Below are 16,676 nucleotides of genomic sequence, written 5' to 3'. Positions count from 1 at the left end.
TCCAACCTTCAAGGGTCCCATTAGTCAGTTTTTTTCCACCATCCACCGGGTCACTAGCCGGTTCAACATTTCCCAAGGGAGTAGGGCCAGAGAAAGTCTCCCTCCCCACCTCTGTGGTCCTGCAACAGTTTGTTGTGACTTCCAAATCTTTGTGTAGGGTTAACACCATCTGCAAATCCGGGCATGGTGGAGGGTTCGGAAGCTTAGGGCCTGCCATGAGTGAATTCAAATTTTGAAAATGAGCAGCAATGGGTGACAGAGTTGCAGAGCTATTGGAGAGGAATTGTTAAATAAATATTTGTTATTCTAAATTAAAAATTTACATTATTTTATTATTAATATAAATATAATGTTTTGCCAAAAAAATAAAATTCATTATTATATTTCAATTCTTTAAAATATTTTAATTCAGATACTAAATCAATTTAAATTTAATAATATCTATAATATTAATATAATATAAAAAACTATATAATATAATATAATATAATATATTATACAATATAATATATGACAAATCTTATATATCTGTCCTAGAAAATTTAAGACATTATTTACCGTGGATGTGACAGTGAGTGAATTGCATGCAGGAACGCCAGGTAAGGTAATGTGCAGATCGAATGGCAATGTTCACTTTCTAGGGTTCAATTACAATCTTAAAATGCCATCACCATCCGAAGCTCATCTACATCTCACAGCAATATGCAGAAAAGAAAAGCTCAATTGAAAGAGGCGCTGCACATGCTGCTTACTACACTCAACCCGCCTGAAGACTCTTCTACTTATCTTCAACTATTGCAGACTTTAGTCAAGAATGCTCTTTCGCAAGGGACAATAATCCACACTTTCATCGCTCAGAGGCGATTTGCATTTGCTACACAAACAACGCTTCTTAACATGTATGCCGAATGCGAGAGTTTGGGAGATGCTCGTAAAGTGTTTGACCACATGGAGGAACGAGACAGCTTCTCATGGAACGTGATGATTGCAGTTTACAGAAGACATGGGTTTCCTCAGGAGACACTCAGACTGTTTCACCAAATGCAACGAGCAGGTCTTCAACCCGACCAGTTCACATTTGCCAGTGTACTCCCAGCCTGTACCAAAATGGGAGCTTACGAAGAGGCTATGGACATCCATCAAAGCATAAGGGATATAAGAATTTTGTCAGATGTTTTCGTTGCGAATGAACTGGTAGACATGTACGCAAAATGTGGAAGAATAGATAAGGCACGCGAACTGTTTGACCAAATGCCTCAAAAAAACGCGGTTTTATGGACTACAATGATTGCCGGGTATGGGCGAAATGGGTTTTTTGAAAAAGCCTTACACACTTTTAAGCAAATGCTGCTGGCAGGTGTAAAGCCAGACTCCACAACCTTTTCCAGCATACTCCCAGCCTGTGCCAAATTGGGAGCATTCGAACTGGTTATGAACATCCATCAAGACATAATTGAAAGAGGATTTTTGTCCGATGTCGCTGTTGCCAATGCCCTGATATACATGTATGCAAAGTGTGGAAGGATTGAGAAGTCAGTAGACATATTTGATGAAATGCCTCAAAGGGATGTTTTCTCATGGAATGCAATGATAGCAGGATATTTACAAAATGAGTTCATTGAAAAGGCTATGGAAACCTTTAACCAAATGCTTTCGGCAGATATAATGCCAAACTTGACTAGTTTTCCTACCATCCTAGCAGTCTGTGCAAAAATGGAAGCATTAGATTTGGGTGTGAACCTCCATCAAAGCATAATCAAAAGTGGATTTCTATCAGACGTCGTAACTGCAAATGCCCTGATAAACATGTATGCAAAATGTGGAAGCATACTTAAAGCACGTGAAGTGTTTAACGGAATGCCTCAAAGAGACGCCATCTCTTGGAACATCATGGTGGCGGGATATGCACAAAATGGGTTTTTTGAGAAGGCCTGGGAAACATTCAAGCAAATGTTGTTGGCAGATGTAAAGTCAAAGCACAACCTTTGTCAGCATCTTACCTGCCTGCTCAAAAATAGGAGCTTTAAGGCAATTTATGAATATACATCAATTCATAATCAAAAGCGGATTTTCCTCAGATGCTGCTGTTACCAATGCCTTGATAGACGTGTATGCAAAATGTGGAAACATTAACACGGCACGTGAACTGTTTGACAAAATACCTCAAAAAGATGTCATCTAATGGAATGCCACAGTTACAGGATATGCACAAAATGGATTTTGCAGTGATGCTCTCAAACTCTTTGAACAAATGAAGGACTGGAATATACCCTGATCATATAATCTTCACTTGTGTTTTGTTTGCATGCAGCCATCAAGGCTTAGTGGATAAGGGCTGTAAATACTTAAATGGCATGAGTGACTCTTATATCATTATACCTAAAACCAATCATGGATAAAGGCTGTAAATACTTAAATAGCATGAGTGACTCTTATATCATTATGCCTAAAACCAATCATTATGTGTTCATGGTCAACATTCTCAGCCGAGCTGGCGATCTTGAAGAAACTTTAAACTTTATCATCAAAATGCCAATTAAATCTGTAGTGGTTGTGTGGATGTGTTTTCTCAGTGTAGATTACAGAAGAATATAGAGTTGGGACTATATACAGCAAGTCTCCTTTTTCAGCTGGATCCTACGAGTGCCATGACTTTTATGTTATTTTGTCAAACTTTTATGTAGAAATGGGGAGTTGGGAAGAAGTTCACATGGTAAAGAGATTGATGAATGATAGAGGAATTAAAAAAATACCTGGAAGTAGTTGGATTGCAGGCCATAGTGTGGTAAATGCTTATTGTGGAGACTGCTCATATCCACGGACACAGGAGATCTATGCAAACTTGTAGAAATGTCTTCGGAGATGAAGGCATCAGGGTATTTTCTAGATATGTGCTAAATAATATGAAAAGGATAATATACCATTCTTTTGCCACCATATTGAGAAGGTGGCTGTTGTATTTGGAATGTTAAACATCAACTATTAGAGTCACCATCCAAGTGATTTTGACTTCCATGCTGCGCCCATGATAATTTCCAAAGTTGTTTTTAAGACAATTTTTATGCGTGATCCACCATTTCAAACAAGGACAATGCTCTTGCGGACATAGTTGGTGATGCTAGTGAAATAATCTATAACCGTAGGCTTGCATTATAACAAGGTGCACCATTTAAGCCCTGCAGTGGTAAAGAAGGGAGTGGTTTTTGAAACCTTGTATTCTGAGACCATAGAGGAGTTGTGACATTGAACTGTTTCTAGAAAACTTGCACATGTCTGCAACAAAAGAATGGAGGAGGTGGATATTTGATAAAGAAAAAGAAAATGAACACTTGAAAGAAATGGCAATATGTTTGGTGATCAGGCATCTGAAATAGGCTTGCAATGAGTACAACATTTGAACATAATGAGTAAAGCATATCTTGATGATTCTTTCCTCGAAGTACTGTCATTGAAGACTACTCATTTCAAGTGTGATATCTAATATCCACAAGTTGTGAATGTTGTACACATCATTGAATACCACTTTAAATGGAAGCAGAGCTTCCAATATGCGGGAATGATATCTTTTGAACATTAAGCAATGGGAAAGAGAAGGGTTTGGAAATTCACTGTCAATCATGTTTGTGTTGAGAATGTGACATCCAACTGTCATCTTACAATTCCTGCGTCCCATCCTTTTTTTTTTTTCCTGAAAGGATAAGTGGAAACTATGTATTTTGTAAGTGAGAAACAGTGAATAAAGATATTGCCTTGCTTTCCCATGGTTGTAGCCTTTAATGGCGAACCTCACGATTTGCTATGTTGCATGTCTATTTTTTCTCCAAAAAAAAGTTGTTTGATATTGTTTTATTTTCTTTTTAAACTCAGGAATTGGTATCAAAGATTAGGAGAAATATTGTGAAGAAATCAAGGAAGGATGGAAGGAGTCTATAAATGGAGAAGTGTAGAATTCTTGGGGCAAAACTTTGGAATGTGGAAGCTGTTGTAAGGTTTTCATACATTGCCTCACTGCAAATGGGGATCCCCTCTTTTCGCTTTGTGGCTTCATTGTAGCTTAGGCATCATAGGTGTTTAATAGTTTAGTCTAGCTTGGCAGTAGTTTTTTTTTGGGGCTGCTAACTTTCTAAGAATGGACAAGGCTGTAGTCTTGTCAAGTCTGAAGAAGTTTGATCATTTTTGAAGAAATTATGAGATTGAAATCATGCTGTTGTTTAACAGAGAATTGAAAGTGAAATTGTGAAAAAAATCTTAGTGTCAAAATTGCAAAAGGATGCCAAAATGTTGTCAGGTTTGCAAATTCAAGCCTTCTTGGTGGGGTTTGGTTTTACAGTCTAGGAAGAAATTGACAATGAAAAATCAAATTGAAGAGTGGAAATTCACCATGAACCACGAATCACGAACCTCCACCCTATAGAAGGTTCAACCTTTGGCATCATGGTGGTTGTACCCTTAAAATTTCCACTCTTCGGGGTCAGATGTTGGTGAAAACATAAACCAAGTGAAAATTCAATTTTTTTTTTGGAGGAAAACCAAAACTTCATGGTCTTGGTCAGATATATTAATGCAAAAAATCTGTAAAAACTCAGAAATAGAACAAATGAATTCAAGGATAATATCATATCAAACCCACAAAAGTTGGAATTCATATCCAAATTGGGATCACCTAAGTTCGATTTTCCAATCACAAATTGAGAGTTAAAATCATATTCTCTAGAAAGGATGTATTATCATGAAAATGCTCGAGTTTTTTTAATTTTGCTTCATAAAATTTAATGCAAGTATTTTCTCCTTCTTGTGCAAGCATTGATTCTTGGAGATCATCATAGAAGGTGATATTTGAGGGGATGCATCAAGGAAGGAGTGTTCAAGGATTAAGCTTAAGGGAAGAACTGTTTCAAGATCAAGTCATCATGAAGGAGAGACATAAGGGATAGGCTTGAGCTCAAGGACAAGACTCACAATGCATGCAAGGAAAGTGAATTGCTTTACAAAGAGATGACTATCATAATCTTGAATTTCCTTTGGAAATTTAGGATCAACAAGGATCCCAATAACATGAAGGTCAACAAGTTCAAGATGTTGAGAAGGATCAAGGGTATGGAGGTTCCAATCAAAAGATGTAGAAGAGATCCATGAAGATGAAGATGGCTAAGAATCTCAGTGAATGAAGGTGGAAATACGAAGGATTCAACTACTACAGAGTCGAGACGTCTAAGAGAAAGAATTCCAAGAACAATGAAGAATTCCCAAGAATGAACAAAATTTATGAAGATGAAGCAATTTGGGGATGTGAACCATCTCAATTGATTGAAGGCTTAAAATGTTGAGTACCAAGAGATATCTCTTCATTGTGATGAAATGTTGAAGATTATAACACATATGCTGAGGTGGCACCTTATCATCTTAAGCCAATCAAGCAATTCCAAGTCGACTAGTCCAAGTTTATCCAATCAAATTCATTCACAAGTGGACATGTGGAATGCATTTAATGTATTACTACAATGAATTTTCTTATTGCTTCATCCTCAAAAGGATATGTATTCCAAAGCAATTTAATTTTCCTATTGGATGACATTTAATATCTGTAAGCAGTAGTCGTAGCAAACACCCTAATTAGGGTCGCTTACAATTATTTGGGCTGTTATTCTTGAATCATACTAGGTTGCTGGTTGTACTTAAGGCCTCTACATAGAGGCTTCCTTATTTGATTTGTAAAGGGATACGTTTGTGAAATTGTTACCAAAATACACTAAGGCAATTCCAAATTCATTGAAGCTTTGTGAAGACTTGTGTTATTTTGGAGTGTTGTATGGTTTTCTAATTCCCACTTAGAATTTATTTGTGTTGAATAGTTGAAAAACAGAAATTGTTTATTATCAATGTTGAAACCTCATATTTTCATCCCTTTTTGTGCTTATTAATTGCAAGTCATAGTGCAAGGTTAGGGTGAACTTATCTCAAAGTTTAAATTCAATTGTTTCATATTTGTTGATTAGTGTCTTATGGTGTCAAAGTGTATAAGTGATTTGAAAAATCATTTGGTTATCCTTAGAAGATTTGCATCATCTTTGCGTAGTTGTTCTTCGTTTCACTCCATCATTGATAGTCTCTTGCATTGGCAGAAGTAGATTAGAATTCTAAACCCAATCTCTTTTGCACTTTATTTCAAAGTCATTGTTAAGATTAGTTGAAGTGCTTGCCATTTGAAAAGTTGATATGTGCATGATGAATAGTGTAAGTACCTTTGTAATTGCTAGCAAATCACATCATTAGATTGAGTTGTTTCCAATGCCAAAGTTGCTTGTATTCATTGTAAACCTTGGAGTCATCTTAGTCGATTGCACAAGTCAAACTGTTTAGCATCTAAGGTTTCCTTGTTCAAAAGAGGGTATCATTCTTAGTTTTTTATCTTGCATGTGAAGTAGTCACAAAACTCAAATCAACAATAGCTATAACTAGAAGCCTGGGTGGTGCAAAAGGGCCTTGCACTAATGTTGGAAGGAAAGGAAAACAAGCCAATTGCGATATTTGATGAGGATTGGGAGAAATTGGACAAGAAAGCTGTGCTGACCATAATTTTTTTCCTTTCCAATAATGTGATGTACAATGTTGTGACAAGAAGATATTGAAAGGTCTTTGGGATTGTTTGTTTGACCTGTATGAAGATAATGCTGGTGCACTAACTCTTTTTGCAGGAGAACCTATAGTCGATGTTTGGGTGCTAGATTTGGGAGCATCATTTCATGCCATTTCATGCAGGAGTATTTCAAAAACCTTCAAAGTGGTATTTTTGGTAGAGTTTATCTTGGTAATAATGAATTGTATGGTATTATTAGCAAAGGGAATATTTTGTTCAAACTGAAAAACAGAAATAGTTTGCCACTACAGTATGTGAGATATGTCCATCAACTCAAATTTAACTTGATTTCATCTAGAATATTGGATTCTCAGGGATGTAGAGTCACTTTTAAATCAAGTAGATGGAAAGTGAAAAAAGGAGTCTTCGTAATTGTTAGGGATAGCAAATTAGGCTCTTTGTATGTGCAAGAGAGTGACACTGATGTTGGAGCTATGAAAGCAATTGTCAACAGTGACTCAAAGCTTTGGTACAAGAGGCCCTGTCTCATGCGAAAGCAAGGCCTTGAGATTTTGCTCAAAATGAATCAACTTTAGGGGTTGTGATCAGTGGATTTGGAGATGTGTGAGTATTGTAAATACAGAAAACAAAAGAGTAGTAACTTCTCTACCAAGGAGCATAATACGAAGACAGGATTGGTGGAGCTAGTGCATTTGGTTATCTTTGGTCCTGTGGAAGTAACTATGATTGGCGGGTCTAATTATTTTCTTATTTTTCGAGACGACTGCAATAGAGAGGTTTGGGTTTATGTGTTAAATAAGAAGACTGAAGTATTTGACAAATTAAAAAATTTCAAAGCACTTCTTGAAAACCAATCTGAAAATAAAATTAAGTGTGTAAAAATGGATAACGGTGAATTATAGTCCATACAGCTTGATTGAGTTTTTGCAGAGATTGATATTAAAATTGTTCCATTTTTACCAAAAAAGAAAATAGTGTAGCAGGGAGTTTGAATAAGAAAGTTTTGGGGAGAGCTCATAGCATGCACTTAAATGCAGATTCAGAAAATAATTTCGGGCAGAGGCTGTCAACACAACAGTATATATAATCAACAGCAGTCCATCTTCTGGGTTGCAATTTGAAATTCTGGAGGAAAAATATAAAGGAAAGAAGCTTTCTTACAATCACCTGCAGGTGTTGGGTTGTGAAGCATTTGCTCACATTTCACGAGAGAAAAGAACAGAGTTGGAAGAGTAGAATCCATCTCCATTGGAAATGGAGATGAGAAATACAGCCACAGGTTGTGGTATCCAATTGCCAAACAAGTTACTCATAGCATAGATGAGATTTTTAATGAAAAAATGTTCCCAAGTTTATTAGAACAGGGCATGCCTGCAAAACACTATGGCCTTTGGGAGATATAAACCAAGAAGAATGTACAAGACAACAAGAATCTCTGATGAAACTGGTTGGTGACCATGTATCTGAAGGTTGGAGTTTCATTAAAGTTTCGGCAATTGGGTTGACATTACTCTAAAATACACTTGTAATCCATGCACCTCTGTTTACTGCAAAATAACAACTTATACCATTGTTTGAATGTGTTATTGGTACAAACATTCAGTTGCTTTTCTGTGTGCTGGTGATCATAATTATTAAAGTCTGTTACCAAAACTCTAGGAAGCCCTTGTTTTGAATTTGTAGGGGCTAGATGTCAAAATTATATCCTCATGTTTAGGATCCAACACCTTGGAAATATTTCAAGTATAGCTATAGGAAGTGGTATATTAATTGTGGCTGTAATATTGCTTGTGATTTCCATATCCATGAAGCTCTGTCTTATGAAAGCAGAGCAATTACTTGATGATTATGCTGAGGAAATGCCCAAAGTATATTCGTATTCACTTGACTAAAGGAAATAGTGCAAGGGGGCTTTGTTATGATTTATCAAGGAAAATCCTCAGAGATAATTTGGTCCTGCAAAGATTCTTGATCAGTCAAGACATGGTAAGACTTGGTTTATGAATAATGTTGCAAGCATTGGAGGGATCCACCATGTCTATTTGGTTCGCTTGATGGGGTTTTTCTTTGATGGATTTAGAAGCACACTCGTGTGTGTGTGGTGACTGGAACTTTGGAGAACTGTATTTGGATATCTTGGTTGCCTGGGAGCAGAGCAGTGACAGTGGGCTTGTTTGGAGGTTTTCTCAGCAAAAATGGTTATAGGTAAGAAAAGTGTATATCCAAGGGAAAGAAAGGACGCAAGGAGATTGTCTATTCCTTTGCAATGAAAAATTGCTATGATGTGAATGATTCTTCTAACTTTAACACAAGGTTTGTTTTCAGAACCCTTTTCACATGAACATAGAGCACTAAGAGTGCTTCTGAAGGCCTGAAGCATTCTGTGTTTGAGAATTTTGTGGCTAATCTTCAGAATGATGAGGATCAATCATATAGATAAATCAAACTTCATGTAGAGGGTGTTTAGTGTAGGAATCTTCTGGCTAACTTTTGGGGGATGGATTTTACCACTGATAAGCTTTGTTCTTTAGTCCACAAATACAAGACTTTGATTGATGCTCTTGTTAAGGCTAAGACTACTGATAGACATTCTTTATGAATGTTCTGCATTGAATTACCGCTTGAAAGGTTTATGAAAGGAAGGGCATACAATGTGAAACTTCCTTTTCTTCACAGCAGTGCAGTAGCCTCTCGATTTGGGGTGATTTATAAGGCAAAACACTTGAGATGCAATGTGATCAACCCTGATCCTAATGTAACTGTTGTGGTTGGAAATGAGTCCAGAGCCATCTGCAGTGTTTATATTCAGCATCTTCCTGTTGTGCTTTCTTGAAAGTTTGAGAATTGTGAAGGTGTTGTTTGTAAGTTTTTTGGCTAGATTGGAACAATCAAGGACAGGAATCTATAGATGCTAGTTGATCAAACAAATGGATATAAGGTGGAAGTAAGAATGCATTTCTGATGCTCGGATCTTTGGTGACTTTGAAAAATACATGAAAGTAAGCACGCATTTCTGCTGCTCAGATGTTTGATGGCTTCAAAAAATACATGAAAGTTTCAAACGAGTGGGTTATAAATCCCCTTTTGAAAATTTATCCTAGCGGCCTATGGATGAGAAAGGAGGTGACCAATTTGTCATTTGTGCTCAGTCAGACACTGAAGTTTGTTGGAATGATGCTAGACAATTGAAGCCTAAATAACTATTTTCATACACTTTAGACTGAAAACTTCTTTCTGGTTTCATTTCTTGGAACATAATTGGCAACTCTACAAACTTTCAAAGGCATGAAGCAGCCATTTGGGGAGGTGCTTCCACATTTACTAGATTCATGTGCTTTACACACACTAGTTTGATTGATAGATATATCACTGGGGGAGAAGTTCTTGGTTACTTACAATGGCCTTGAGAGAGGGTTACTTTAAACATTTTTGCTAGGGTACCGGGTTCAGACCCTACCAGTTGGGTCTGGGTCTGGGTCCTTCTCGGGTCTGTATTTGTGCCGGTTCGGGAAGGGTCTGCATCACAAACTGTGGGTCCTCATGGGTCTGTGGGACCCACATTCTGTGGAGCGGACCCTGCTCGAACCCTCAAGGACCTGTGAGGACCCACAGCCCATGAGGCCAACAAGTATGTTTAAACACAAATATATATATATATATATATATATATATATATATATATATATATATATATATATATATATATATATATATATATATAGATAGATAGATAGATAGTTGTACCATTTAATTTTAAATTATATCTAATTGTTGTCTACTAATGGTATTTTTATACTGTTTTGGCATTTAAAATATCACACCAAATAGAAATATATATTTAATAACTGGAAGCCACATTGCTAGTCAAGCCAAGTCCTAAATATTGTTTCTTGGTAGTCAAGCCAAGTCTTAAATATTGTTTCTCGTAATATATATATACACACTCACAAAACCCCCACCAAAATCAAATGAGATTTTTTTTGCCTGAACCCATGAACCCGTATTGGTCCTTGAACCAGCAACTTAGCATTTTTGATATGAAGATTATTAACATGGACATAACTTTGAATGCTTGCACCTTGAGGAACAATTTTGTTTTGAGACGCAATCAGCTCCTGTTAATTTTTGAGGCATCAATTACTCTAATTAAAATGCCATTGCAATCCATAGCTGATGTAGGAGCATCCTTGCGCTGTTGGCATCACCCAAAAATGATATTTGCTTGTTTTCAGTTTTCTAGTTATCTATTTGACAGTTTGATTTGGCAAACACTTGTTTGTCCTTTCTAGATTCCGCAAGCTTGGATTCATATTGTGTACCTATCATGGATCATTATCCTAAGTGCACATAATTTAATATTACAATTGGTAAAAATTATGCTTCATCTTCTCTAGTGTTGATTTCCTATGTTGTTCTTCATATGATATCTAGTATTTAATTTGGTGAGTTTCTATATTTAAGAGTTAGCTTATGCGCTCTTGGATTTAGAAAGGTGGTTAATGTGTGGACCTATACCTTGCCGCATAAGGTTGTATAATGTATTATGTATTTGGTCATTAAATCATTGAGGTTTAGTCCTATATTGTATGGCACGTTTCCTTTATCGAGATTGTGAACTCAAAGCTGACCTATGTGCCCTAATGGCTACATGTGTAATGTCCTTGAGTCTTAGAAAGTAGTTACTCATGATCAAGAAGGTAGAGCAAGAGGATAGCTCGAGAGTACCGATTTTTGTTTGTAATCTGGAATGGCCATAATCGAGAAGGCCTTATAATTCGACATATTATATGTGAGTTGTCTTATCAATCAGTATTTAGTTGTGTAATTGAAGATCTTTTGTTAATGCATAAGTTGTTTCAATTGTATCTGGTTATACTTTTGCTATGTTGTTATTGCTGGGTGCTTGGTCATCTCCTTTGGAGGTACACTTTCCTTGCACACCATTAGAGCGTGGTTTGATCTGGTTGAGAGAAGGTTGATCTGATTGTGATTAAGCTTGGTAGACTTGTCAAGACTTGAACTTCTTGGTTCTAGGGTGGCAGATTGTTACATCCCAATTTAAAATGTTCATATAGTTGTTGAGGTTTATGTGAAATTAGTTGACAGTTAAATTTGTTATTGTTACATCCCAAATTTTGACCTAATTTAAAATGTTTATATAGCCGTTGAGGTTCACATGAAGTCAGTTGATAGTTAAATTTGTTATAATCCTACGAAATGGTAAGATGATTAGTGGTTATAATTTCATGTGAAGATAACATGCTAGTTGATTATTTATCATGAATTCGTGGAATTGAAAAGACGGTTAGCTGTTATGATTATTTATGATTAATAACTTGTTATGGTAATATGATTTAACTGCGGAGAATTTTCTTGTAGGAAGCACGTCGAAGGGGTGGAAGCATTGTTAGAAAAGAATTGGGCACAGGAGCATCAACATCACTAGGCAAATGAGTATGAATCATGAATCACCATGGTTGAGGACCTAACAACTTGAACATCAGGATACAATCGATGGAACCGCATGAGCTATTAAATAAATAATTTAAAACATAAAATAACTTAATTAAAATATAATATGTACCTCAAAGGTTTTGATTGATCTTTCTCTATATTATTATAATATATATCTATGTACGTACACATAGATATAAATATAAAGTGACACCATAATGTTATTTTCTTTATAATATAATGATGTCACCTCACAAATATATCTATGTAGACCTAGATAAATATAAACCATAATAATTTTGAATTATAACCTTCAAATCTTCTTCCATCCTTTTTATTATTTTTCTTGTTTGAAACCGAAATAAACACTTGGCACATTTGTTTGGCATCCAAGAGCCAAAATGTTTCCTTTATGTTACAGCTTCTTGGAAGCCAAGGAGTCACGTCACTCTTCTTATATTTTGAAGTTGAAGGAGACAGAAAGCAGTACTCTATTCTTATTTCCTACGACACCTGACCACCTTGTTCATTGCATACGATTTTCTGTGGTCATTTCCACCTTCTTCCACATAAATGGCTACCTTCTTCTTAGTGCCGATATCCTTGCTGATACCAATCTAAACCATTACATTAATCCTTCCCACGATTTATTGCTCACTTAGTTATTCTGCTAGAAATCATGAGCATTCTTATGTTGGGATTGTGTTTGACATTTTGCAAGTAAAGGTGTGGCAAGTAGTTGAGCGTCCAATAAGACATCATTTCCAAATTTATCCAAGTTATGTGGAATACTCGAATCTAGTATTTCAAATTTGATTTTTCATGAACAAATGGTGCAATAACATCGAATTACATAGCAGTAAGCTGTAGTATTTATCATGATGATATCTTGTTTGATATTGTAGAATTGATCCTCTTTAAATTAGATTTGTTCATGACAAGTAAAAGCCAAGTAACCACATTATGAAATCATGATTTATTATACCATTGGAGATTAGAATTTAAATGATATTTTCTGTCAGTCTTTAAGAACACATTCTTCAAATCACAGATTGTGATAAGCTGGAACATATTTTATTCTTGAAACAGTTGAAAATAAATAGAAAGAGTTGGTTGCTTTGAGATTCAGACACCTGAGACTCACCCGGTTATATAGCCAAGGAAAAGGGTGAAGAGGTGAGAGAAAGGAATCTGTAATAACATGAAACAAAATCAGATGTATAACAATATATATTACTTTGAAAAGAAATCATTTAATAGCTCATGTAAGATCACGTTTATTATTTTCTCCTTCTGTCAAGTTGAGTGGTGTGATTAGATACTAAGATGCTCAGTAGCTGACAAGGTATTTCATGTCTATTCCGGGTAGGGAGGGTCTTTCTTGTTAGAGATTGTGTGGGGATAAGTTATGGTCTGAGGTTGGGTGGTTAAGCCATTGACAGTGTTTTCCCTCTTCATAAGATATCAGGACATGCATTTGATAAAGATAAGTTGAAAAAATCAAATAATTATCGATAACAGGTATTTTTACTTTTATGATACACACACACACACACACAAGTGGAAGATATAATGGAATAATTTATATCATTGAATTCAGTTATCTCCTTTGATGTAAGCAATTTTTTTCGTCAATGTAATTGGTAACCAGTTAGATCAGAAAATCTTCCAACTGAATATAAAATATATCTATAGGATTGTTATATCAGTGTTTCATTTATATGAATAAATGATTATGAGTGCATCTTCTAATCTTATATTATTGCCACAATTAGCAATGAGAATAAAAAAAATGACATAGTGGTATCTAATGCCTTAAGTGATAGAGTGGTATCTGATGCCTTAATTGATATAGTGGTATATGGTGCCTTAAATGATCCAATGGTATTTGGTGCCCTAATTGATACAGTGGTATCTAATGCCCTAAATGATCCAATGGTATTTGATGCCCTAATTGATAGTGTGATATCTGATGCCCTAAATGATCCAATGGTAATTGATATAGTGGTATGTGATGCCCTAATTGATATAGCAGTATTTAATGGTAATCGTCATTTGATTTTGATATAGTGGTATTGGATGGTAGTTGTCATTTGATATTGATATAGTGGTATTTGTGGACTAACCTAGGTGTTTGCAGAAGCATCCCTAGATTGATTTTGGTCTCAAATTTCATGGTATGTAGATTTTAATTTGCATAGTAAATTCATTGATGGTGTTTTCAGTTCTTAGTTATGAAATTTAATTAATTGATTTTAACCGTAAATCTCATTCATATGAATGTAACTGATTTAACTATCTTCCTATGAAAATGAAGTAATCATTGTATTTCTTTGAATATGTTAGTTGTTAATTAAGACTTGGAAAAAGTGGATGTTACAATCATAATCCTGTGAAATGGTAAGATGGTTAGTTGTTATGATTTCATATGAAGATAACATGCTAGTTGATTATTTATCACAAATTCATGGAATTGAAAAGGTGGCTAGACGTTATGATTGTTTATGATTAATAACTTGTTATGGTAATATGATTTAACTGTGAAGAATTTTCTTGTAGGGAGCACGTCAGAGGGGTGGAAACATTGTCATAAAAGAATTGGGCACAAGAGCATCACTATCACTGAGCAAATGGGTATGAATCATGAATCACCATGGTTGAGGACCTAGCAATTGCATAACAGAATACACACATTGGACATGCATGAGCTATTAAATAAACATTTAAAATATTAACTTAATTAATGCATATCTCAAATGGCTTTTGGTTAACTTTTCCACCACATCATTATAATACATATTTATGTACATACATAGATATAAATTAAAGATGACATCATAGTATTATTTTATACAAGATTTTATCTATTTAATATGTATATTTAGATGCATGTACAAGAAGATAAAATAAATGTTCCAAGATGAAACATGTATTTAGATATACATATTTATAAGTGTTACATCCCAATTTTTGACCTAGTTTGAAATATAGCGTTGAGGTTCGCATGAAGTCAGTTGATAGTTTAATTTGATATAATCTAGCGAAATGGTAAGTTAGTTGGTTGTTATGATTTCAAGTGCAGATGACATGTTAGTTGATCGTTAATCGCAAATTCATGAAATTAAGATGAAAGGTTAACTATTATGATTATTTATGATTAAATAATATATAAATTAATTACGAAGAATTTCCTTGTAGGAAGCATGTCGAATGGGGTGAAAGCAGTGTCAGAAAAGAATTAGGTAGGCCATCACCATCACTGGGCAGACAGATAGAGGACCTAGCGACTCGGAACAGAATACATCTGTGGAATTGCATAAGTTATTTAAGAAATAGTTTAATTATAATAATTGAGTTATTTAATAAATAATTTAATTATTTATAAAATGTATCTTAAAGGATTTTAATTGCAAATAATTAAATTTGTGCTTTTAAATATTCAAGTGAATTGGCATCATTGTATTTAAATAATTTATTAGAATGATATTTAGTTGTACATTATAATTGTAATGTTTAAATTATAATAATTGAATTGTTATAATTTTTAAATTATAATTTCTCTTTTCAACTTCTTATTTTTTTTCCTTTATTCTTCTCCTTCTTGAAATTCGATTTATTTTGGCATTCGAAAGGTTTCTTGTAACCGAAGGTAGTCGTAAGGTCTGGTCCAATCTATATTATGGCTTCCTTGGCTGTCGGCATCCATTCTTCTTCTTCCTTTTTCAAAATGCAATTCTCTTGGCAAAAAGAACCCTTGTTAGATATTTCCAGAGTAATACTAACTTCTTTATCATCTTGCAATCTTCCTATAATTTCCATGCTCTGCTACAAGCCCCTGATATCAAGGCTCTACGCATATTGAATTGTCTCATTCAATAGTATTCCGTGAAGACTTGAAGGAATGATTGAGTCTGGGATATAGCCAAGTCGACTGCATATTTGTGAGCCACGTAAGAATTATTTTCTTTACATTTCCCTTTCATTTAACCCACTAAGTTGAGTCGGTTTTGAGATTAGATTTATTTATATATATTCCCAATTAGTGTTAAGCCGTCCAACATACAATCAAATATGGATGTAAAAAAACAAAAATAAGTTTGTTATTTATTTCATGTAACACTGCAAATCTTAGTCGTCTATCATCATTAAGTCTGTGATCTATTTCATGTATTACTGCAAAGCTTAGCCATCTATTATATGCTCAGAACTTGATGTGAAAATCACCATTAAGTCTATGTTTTATTTCATATAATACTGTAGATAGTAAAAACCTTAACTGTATGTCATGTGCCTTGAAATTGATAAATAAGTCAGCAATGATGTTGTCTAAAACTATTTTCATCTTCATTCTCTTTGGTTGGTTTGGAGAAGTTTCCAATGTGCAGCTTCTTCAAGAAGGCATCACTTTTAAAAAAAATATTGAGACTTGTAATCTGTTATTTGACTCATCAAAATTCTGGCAATTTAAAAATTGTAATGTTAAACATAAATTTCATACATAAATTTGATATTCCAAATTTGAGATTTGAAATGTATAATTGTCTAAGGAAATAAAATATCTTTGCAGGAGGTTTAGACTAAATCAATTGAATGCATACATATAAGTATAGATTATCTTAGGTCT

General features: G+C 34.8%; 1 protein-coding gene across 1 annotated transcript; it reads left to right on the top strand.

Annotated features, from left to right (window-relative positions):
- The first annotated feature begins 702 nt into the window (after window positions 1-702).
- Window positions 703-2,182, top strand: LOC149529075 (pentatricopeptide repeat-containing protein At2g13600-like). The gene is made up of 2 exons (XM_089808107.1): window positions 703-1,987; window positions 2,079-2,182. Exons 1-2 carry the CDS (start codon window positions 703-705, stop codon window positions 2,180-2,182), a joined length of 1,389 nt encoding a protein of 462 aa, XP_089664233.1.
- The last annotated feature ends 14,494 nt before the right edge of the window (window positions 2,183-16,676 follow it).

Source organism: Cupressus sempervirens, chromosome 11 (genome assembly GCF_028749045.1).
Source record: "Cupressus sempervirens isolate cs-2001-9-10 chromosome 11, ASM2874904v1, whole genome shotgun sequence".
NCBI lineage: Eukaryota > Viridiplantae > Streptophyta > Pinopsida > Cupressales > Cupressaceae > Cupressus > Cupressus sempervirens.
Note: the sequence above shows the minus strand (reverse complement) of the source record. Positions and strands in the feature narration are given on the sequence as shown.